The 9,616-nt window shown below is 35.5% G+C and overlaps 1 protein-coding gene across 1 annotated transcript in view; it reads right to left on the bottom strand.

Annotated features, from left to right (window-relative positions):
* Positions 1 to 8,402: 8,402 nt before the first annotated feature.
* Positions 8,403 to 9,616, bottom strand: part of LOC129720431 (uncharacterized) — a 323,854-nt gene continuing 322,640 nt past the window's right edge. Inside the window, exons 3-4 of the mRNA XM_055671913.1 lie at positions 8,480 to 8,525; positions 8,403 to 8,419 (exon numbers count right to left, since the gene is read on the bottom strand). Of these exons, the coding sequence (XP_055527888.1) occupies positions 8,403 to 8,419; positions 8,480 to 8,525 (63 nt within the window). The remainder of the gene's footprint in view (positions 8,420 to 8,479; positions 8,526 to 9,616) is intronic.

Here is a 9,616-nt window from a genome sequence, read left to right as displayed (position 1 = left end):
TTTAAATCACAAGCAGCAGACTTACAGGTTTCTTCATTCGCATTTCTTTGAATGTGCGTAATTTCAATCCAAGTAATATATTTTTAAGCAAATAGGAATATGTTGGGGTGGCAATGACTGTATGGAAAAAAAAATCTGTCATCAAATTTCAAAATCCGTATGCATTTTTTGTTGATTGACCCAGAAACCATCTATGTAAAATGTCAGCTGAATGGGACATAACTTAGAAGTGCCTCAGCGCTCAAAGTTGTGATTGTTCGACCCTCGAAAATCTACCAAGGGAAGAGGAGTATATGAAATTGGCAAAATCGTAATTTTTTTCTTGATAATAATTGTCTTAAAAATACTTCAAACGTCGAGATCTAGTGTTATCTCGTAAAAATCGACCTTTTGGGATGTTTACTGGGCACCCAAGTAGAGTTTGCAATATTACCGGGAATTGATTTCCCGGGAAACGGAAATGAAATATCTCATTTTCCGGGTATTCCCGGGAACCAGGAATGGGAAAAATTGCTTAGCAAGAACGAGATTTCAAATAAAGTTTATTAATAAAAAATATCAAAAAATGATTTACAATTTCATTATCAGTTTAGTTTTCATTCATCAGTTTTCATTGGCATAACAAACCCCCTTGGAATCGGTTTCACCATTGAATAGAGAGTATGATTCTATGTAAGAATTTTGATTGTTCAACTAGACCGTTATTTGGCCGCTCGGTAGTTTTCTTTGAAAGACCGAGACAAACTGGAAGGAAATGATAGAATAATTAATAATCAGTTCAATACGACTCTAAATAAGTTAGTTTTAGAGCATTTGAAATCCTACGTAATTACTCTTAAAAATGATTTTTCGTGTGAAATCGCGGCCACGATCCAAATTACGCTGACTGAGTTTTATTAATTTTTTTATTTCTGGTCGCATTGATTCACGGGTTTCAAATTGTCTTTATCAATTTAATTTAATTTTCATCAACGAACAAAGAAAGGAATCACTATTCGCTCAGTTTAGTTTACTGAATAAGACAGCAAATATTTTCGACAAATAACCAAAGCTTGATGATAGTACATGGCGATTAAATACTGACCGTCATTTCAAGGAAATATTTACTTCGTATAATGACCACTTTAAAGCTGTTCTACACTTTGACGACGTCAGCTTCGTGTTTCGATAGTGTTTTAAGTTTAATTGCAAAACTGTATGGGATATTAGAACTTGCGAATTTTTTGAAGAGCTCGGGAATCCCGGGATCCCGGGAATCAATGTTTCTATTCCCGGGATCCGGGAATCCCGGGAAAAGGTAATTCCCGGAAAATCGTTCCCGGGATTGCAAACCCTACACCCAAGGCCTAATATGGAATTTTCTAAAATTGGCTTCTGGTCATTTGCGAAACTCGTTTCAAACCAAATATTAAACATCGATTCTTCTCCGCTCGTTTTCCGTTAAAACCATTCCATGTAGCATGGTCCTTACAAATCTAAAAAATTGTATTATTTTTAAGTACGTATGGTATAAGAAGTATTATAGAACCTCCAATTAACCTGGCTAACAGTTATTTTGAATTATGTTGAAGTCAGACACATACTAGCGAACTGAAATAAGAAACTAACATGATGGCGTCATAATTATTTCTATACTTAAATTCCAGTGTTTCCATTATAAGGCTGGGTATACTAATATGAGTGAGATAATAAACAATTGAAATTGGCAATTACACTGAGCAAAAAACAAACACCAAAAATGATGGTGAAGTTATGAATATTTCCACCAGTGTATTAACTCTAATCAATTTTGAACATCACTAAAACTTAGCATGGCCTGTTGACAATTGGCGTTTTCCCCAAGTGCTATTGTGTAAAACTTATATTAAAAATCTTCAAATATTCGCTACTCGCTAAATCAGTTCAGCAGTTAAATATAATGAAAATAATATGAAATAGTTGAATTAAGAACAAATTCAGTTGACACAAAGAAACTTCAAAGAGAAAGAGAAACGAAAGAGTTTCCAGTTCAGTCGATCAAAGTAAAGTTTCGTGAAACTCTAATAACCAGAGGAGCATCCATTTTGAAAATCTTGACTCTCGTAAACTAGGTGAGAGTAAAAAATAGCAGATTCAAATAACATGGTGCTTTTTCTAGAAAAAAAAACATGTTTGGAAAATTTACAACGATTTTTGCAAGTTTTCATTTCTACCAAGAGCACTTATTTCAGACTGAATTTACTCTATAAAAATTTTCAATGAGTAAATATATTTATTTTTCGCAGTTAAGTACAGGTCGGACTCGATTTTATTTTTTGGTGTTTGTTTTTTTTTTTTATTTCGAAATGTTACCTTTACCATCCCTTCTGGAATATTTGTTACCATTTATGTCACATCTGGCATGCGTGGGACATACTCGAATTAAGTGAAAATAATCAATGTTCAATTTTTTTTGCTTCTCAAGATTTTACGAAAAGGCCTCAGGAATAATTTTTTAGTTACGCCACTGCATCATATAAGTGAAAAAAGGAAATTTTGATTTTATGCTCGTTAATCCCAAATTCGAATTTTCTGTGATTCGATTATACGGAATGAATTTCCTTTCGACATTCCGGATAATCGAATCCGACCTGTAATATACAAAAAAAAACGAGTTTTCATTTGATTTATAAGCAATGTTTCAAAAAAAACAAAAGTACATGTTCAGTGGTTGAGTAACAACGTGTTACTCAAAATTTGACAGAAACAACACTATAAGAAGTCAAGTGCAATTTTACAACGAAACTCGTTTTGCATTGTTTTAATTCAATCAAACATTTTCTAACATGCATAATAGACATGATGATTTATTTTCATTAAACTAACGCTTGCTCGAAAAAATTGACAATTTTCGTTCCCAGACTTTGGGCGGACTGGAACGGAGCCAATCGCACCGGATTTAAAACAGACCGGAACGAGCTTGTTTCGATTCTTGACCGAACTGGACCGAAATACAGACGCAACTTTCCGTTTTAATTTCGCATATATTGAACAATTGAGAGCGTTTTTTTTGACTCAATAAGCAATCACGAAAAAATAGTCAACTAAATTTGCCGAAATTCAACTTATTATTGTGATTTGAGTTTTGATTTTTTCAATCTTTTCGCTCCCACATTTGGAACCCACCAATGATTGACGAGTAGGCGACCACCTGCTTCGCCTTCACCTTAATCCGCCCCTGGTTATTGCTTTTTAAGTAACAAATTCTTTACTGACTACGTCTTTGTTTACTATACTGGGATGCATTCTGTAAAATTGGAAATGAAACTGGCAAATGTTGCGTCAGATTTCAAACGTTAATAACAGCATAACCACTTGATGGATAACAGTAACCAATATGTTGTTGAATATATAAAATGTAGAACAATTTTGTAATATGCTAGTTATCACTTTTATCTCATTGCTAAGCGGTAAAATTGATAAACAGTTTCAATGACAAATTTACGCGAATAATGAACCAGTTACATGCGAGCATTCCTAGCACAGACGACGTGAATGGACACCATTCGTTCCCTGTGATATTTTCTTTATCAATATCGAAATAAAAAATGACAGTCTCCCCGTCCCAATAGGTCAATATATTTTTGCTTCCATGAGCTTAGACTAATATGATGTATCGAAGGTAAAAGTGTTCCGAAAAGTTTGAAACAATCCCCAATCTTGAACAATTTCTCAACCTGCTTTTAGAACCTAATAAAAACTGATGTCTTGAAAGAAAACATGCCGGTAAAAGCAACAGTACCAGTGGAGTGAAGAGCCGCAGGTCTCTCGTCGTCTATGTTTGCAGCTGTACTCTTATATTCGTACATTTCGGAAGTACACTTCTATTCGTACTGCAGTGGTACACTTTTGTTCGTACATTTCTATTCGTGTGCAATCGAGGAAAAACTGCAATGCTCCTGTTGATGGTGATTGTAAGTTTATCTCATAAATATGATTACCGTAAATTACTCAACAAGAATTGTAAATTTTTGCAACGGATATTTATTTAATTTTATCTTCGATATTGACTAAAAAATCGTGACCGGATAGTATCCAAGAGTAAATTCCCAAATTTACACATTTAGGGGAAAGTAGGTAAAGACGGACACTGCGGGTAAGATGGACACTTTTAATATTTCACAAACTAGAATGTATTATGATAGTTGAGTGATGCGAATACCTTATTTATAGTGTGTTAATGCTTTTGAGTTGCATTATCGGTTTTCAGCAAGCATACTGTCAAATTTGTAAGTAAAACAAAGAATATTTTCGTGAACGCGCAATTTGATGTAATTTTTATTCCACGGAAAATAGTGAAAAACTCGTGAAACTTACGTGTTTTCATTTGTTCACAGTAGTAAAGTGATTAATTAGTCTTTCCTCGGTTTTCTAGTGGAAATCCAGCAGATTTTCGATGTTCCGATGAAGAGCTACGATCGTTTGAAAAATTTACAACCAGGTCGGGCAAGACGGACACACTAAGGTAGGGAAAGATGAACACACGGATTTTCCAAGAATTTTCACATATAGCATCTGTTGTGTACTACAGATGTTCACAAAGTACACCCGCGAGAGAAACCAGCAGATATTAATCACTCAGCAGTTAGAACAGGTCATATAGGCGGAGAATTTTCGCCTTCATCGAAACCCATCCTCTCAAACTGTTCACGTGATGTATAGATGGACTCTAATAACGTAGAGTAATGTATGGCCATCACTTAACACATAAATCAAAAGAATACTTAACGTACTACATCTTTTTTGTGAGTGTCCAGCTTTACCTTCGTAGTGTCCATCTTACCCACTCTAAGTGTCCGTCTTTACCAACCATGACAAAAAACAGCAATTTGTAGTCTTATTTTTGAAGACCCAAAACACATAAAACTTGGAGGAAGTTCACTAAAACCAAAAATGATTATGAAAACAAATGACCTTAAGTTTTAATTTGTATGACTTCTGCGATCTAAATAGCAATAACTAAGTAACTATTTAGATAAAACCTTAAAGTGTCCGTCTTTACCTACTTTCCCTATAGAAGAGTAAGAATTATTTTGTGAATTTTTGGAGTAAGAGTGAATTTGTGAATTTTTGGTTTATTTACTAAGATTCAATTAGAATCACTTTTTACATTTCAAAACTGTTAGATAATATATTATTATCCTAAGCTTTACCATAAGAAACATATATTAGCTGTCTTCGTAATCCAGGGAATGTAGTTGTAGGTAAATGAAAAAAAAATGTCAAGCAAAAAACAAAAATGGAATTGTTGATAGCTACGATTTTTTGCTGGAACTTGTTAATAATTTTGTTTAACATATCTTCTTATGTTTGCCAATTAATGAACCTTTTTAAAGACTTCCATATTATTTTGAAAGTATGATCCATATTATAGATTTGATTTAATCTGAGTTAAATAAGACAAAACCATTCATTATGATAAAGTAAGTATTATTGGATTTGGTTTTTGAGGAAATAGAGTTAATTCTGACTTTGACGCATTACGAGAAATTCTTGGTGCTTCTTCAACAAGCACAATATGCTTGTGCCTTGTCAAATACATGTTGTTTGTACAAAAAATACTACAGGCATAATATTGCCAAACATAAACGTTATTCTTTCGAGTGTTGTTGAATATATTTCAAAAATTGATTTCCAGGGGAGGCTGAAAATAAAAATACGTACAGTCGCTGAGCAAACACATTGATTCTGTCTGCAGACTCTGTATATTTTGTAACAAAAAATCCCCGAATTACAGTTTTTAGTTCCACGTCACCATTTCATACCTAGAGCTGTATACCTTGTAGTATTTTATATTATATTAAATCATAACTTCCCAAAACTCGAATTGCAGCTTTGTACGCCACATGGATAAGGGTACATGTGTTCAGTACAAGAAGGAATTAAACAGAAATTGTTCAAGTATTTTATCTTCCGTTTTTGCTGTCTATCGAAGATTTGCATCCTTTTTTATTTGATGTTTGCATAGAATCGACAAAAAAAGTTATTACCTGTATCATTATGTCGTCTTTGCAAATGTGATGGTTATTATATTAAATTTACTTTAAAAGCAGTTGTTAGCTTTGCTTGCCACAAGACAAGAGTGAATGACTAGAGCAAATTCCATACTGTTCCTTTAAGGTCAGAGGAGAGGTCGAAAAAAAATCACAAAAAGCACCACACATGCTCGAAGCCCCCCATGCCGCCGTTTATTTCTGCACCTAAGCCCAGTCACAGCTTGCGACTGCCTGATATGTCCGGTGTAGGGTTAAAGTGTCAACCATACTATAAACCAACACCGTATATTGATGCCATACGACGAGAAGGCCCGAGAAAATCCTGTAAGCAACACCGGGATTCACCGGCTTCTTGTTCGGGATGCGATCGAAAAAGAAATTAGGTTAATGGACTCGAATAGGCGCTTTCGTCTCCCATGGCAAACGGTTTCTCGATAAGATAAAGTAGGATACACTACAGTGCTAAAGCTACCCTCACTTTGGCCGGCCGTCCTGTGTGGAATTCACGTACTTACTTACACGGGGCGGAAAAATTTATACGAGCACACATGTGTGTGAGTTTTTTTTTCTTCTCACTTTAATTTCCCATCGCCGCACCGTACGAACAATTTGATAGCATGAATTTATATAATATTGTTGCAACCCGTTCCGACCGGTCGCATTTCATTCATTTATTGCTTTCTCCGGTCATTCACTGGGTGGAAAATTTATGTTTTATTTGATAAATGTTGTGCTTTCCAATCACTGACGGAGTTTCCTTTCCACTGGAACAAATTTAATTTTTGTTTGGAGTTTTTTTTTGCAAAAAAACGGCATTGAAGCCTAAATGGTGGTTTACAATTTTAGTCTGCGTTCGAAACCCGCATACCAGACGTGTAGGGATTTACTCTCAGCCAGATTGGAATTCTGATTGGCTGACTTGGAGTGATGGACCCTTGGCTTTGGTTCGCTCATCGGCTGATGCATGTTTGGCTTTGTACTTACAATTATTTTTCAGTTTATTTACATAATTTAATTAAACCGATTTATGTGCACCACTGTGTTCGGTCTGCTATGGATGGAAAGGATTTTTTTTTGCATGGACGAGGTCGTCCCATAAGGTGATCGATGTTGAGCGAAACGACAGGTTGTAAACAAGATTTAATGTGTTTCGTTTTTTATATCGCATAATTTCTGACGGTGTCGAGCGATGAATTCGATGTTATCCTTTAAATTTGTTTTTGCTCCCTTGATTGGATTAAAAATATCACTGAAGAAATTTATAATCATTCGCAAAAAATATTTTAATGGTACTCAGGTAAATGCAGAAAAAAGGCACAACAGAGTTTACTACATATGTTACTGTAAAGTATGAATTAAATTCGCTCCGCTGCTCGTTGAATAAAATATGCAAAAGGGAGGACGATGATGGCTTGCCAATTATTTTCCAACAACCGTCCGTCCATCGCGTCACTCACAGCCGGTTCACCTACAAAATAGAATAGGCTGAGCCTGTCCAACAGTGCTTATCCATGCTCAGACTTGCATACATACACACACACCATTAGACATGCCACAGGATATAATAAAACTTATCGCAAATATTTATAGTTTGTCGCATAGAGAAACAAGAGTTAATAATAATAATTTGTCGATTGCAGCAAGCAACTGGGGCAGGGAGGGGGTAGAAAACTGTCCTTCGGTTGGCCCTTCATTGCTCAAACACTGCAAGTAGTAGGAGCCGGAAAACAAACTGCGAACCAAGTAGCATAGGAGAAAAGTGGGAAATCTTTATTGCTACACCAGAGGAACTGGGTTGCACAGAGTGTACTGTCCTGTGATTCCATCAGCCAGAGAATCGAGGTAAATAATTGCGGATAAAAGTTTCCCGTAAGCTGATAATAATTGTGGCAAGATGTTTGAAGTGGCAACGAAATAAATATTTGCCTTGTTCACAGCGTGCCGCATGCTCGACGTTCGTCGTTCGCTGCAAGTGCATTTTGCCATTGCCGGCGATCACAAAGTTTCATCTGAGATATTAACTTTTCTCTTAGCGGCCATCAATAACTGCGCTAACGTCTCCACCAATCCAGTGGGTTGGTTAGTTTTCTCACGAAGAAAATTCCCGTTAGTGGAACTTTACCGGTTTTCTTTTCTGCCCTCCATCAGGAAAATCATAAATCGATTTCTTCATTTAACCTGCTCTCTGCGCGCAATAAATGTTTAATTTTTTTTCTGGACTTGGAGCTAGTGTGTGTTTTCTAATTTTCACTTCAACTGCGCTTGAAAACAAATTGCATGCAGTTGAACCATATACGCTGACGATGAGCAACGTAGTAAAACTTTACTTTCGGTATCAGCACAATTCCAAAACTTAGATACGTTTATTTAGGTTGCGATTGATGTTTGCTATAACTTAAACGTTGCTGATTGGAGAAGAAGAACTCTTTATAGTGGCACTGTGTTGGTTTTTTTTTTTTGCTTACCTGCTGCTGGTGATAACTTGGTAACCACTCCCCATCGGATTTTCCACTGGAAAGAAAAAAGTACAAGAAAAGAAAAAAAAAACCATAATCAGTGATTGTTGCTGAGAAAGTAGTTTTCAAACAACTGTTGGTACAACTTGCGATGCGGCAATGGACTCGTTCACGTTTCGTTCAGTTAACGGAGAAGATATTTTCAAATAAATAAATACTGATGTGATTTGGATCTCTGTGAACTAGAGTGATAAACTGAGAGCAACAGATTTTCTGCTTATTTTACGTCGAATTGATTATTCACAATGCTATACATAATGTGAAAAATGTCTGATTTTTGTTATCTGAATAATCGTCAACAGGTTTTTGGAAAAAAATTAAGAGAACTAGGGCTGAAATAGTAATGTAGCGTTTCTTGAAAAAATTTACAGTGAAGCAGATGTTGTTTTTCATAGTTGTCGTTGGATGCTGAAAAATGGTAAATAGTATGTTTTAGTGTTAATTTAACCACGTCTTGTCTTTCTGACAGATTTTTCTTTCGCAAAATCGCCAGTAACTCTAAATTTTATTTCTCTTAAATTTAAATTTAGTTATTTTCATAACGTAGATTCCTATTTTGGGGATCTAATTATCTCGTTTCTTAAAATATCATAAATCAGTAAAATATTCACCATAAAACGGAAACTGCCCGTGGTGTTGGCAGGCTTAGGACTGGCTGTGCGTTTTCGAGAAACACGGAGAATTAATGAGAACTGGAACCAATTTTATAATATACACCCGAATCTCGCGAAAGTCAGTGGACGCTGGATGATGCCAATATGAAATTAACCCATGTGCACACTGTTTCCAAAGCTGCAAAAACGTGATCGAAATTATCCTGACCCAAAAAAACTTTATTTTAGAGACACAATGTCTTCAGTAAAGTTATTCCATTAGTAATTCTCCATGTTATAGAAGTTACAGTTTTGTGAACAATCCACTTAACAATGAAAAGCGAATTTTCCTTTTTTCCTCATTTTATAAGAAACAACTTTGTCGAAGACACCGTACTTCTATCTGCTTTTTTAAATGGACTTATGTGGAGTTTTCTATAGCAAAGCAAAGCCTTGGTGCTACATTCCGATTCGGAACTTGACCTTCTGTTTA

The sequence above is a fragment of the Wyeomyia smithii genome, chromosome 2, assembly GCF_029784165.1.
Source record: "Wyeomyia smithii strain HCP4-BCI-WySm-NY-G18 chromosome 2, ASM2978416v1, whole genome shotgun sequence".
NCBI lineage: Eukaryota > Metazoa > Arthropoda > Insecta > Diptera > Culicidae > Wyeomyia > Wyeomyia smithii.
Note: the sequence above shows the minus strand (reverse complement) of the source record. Positions and strands in the feature narration are given on the sequence as shown.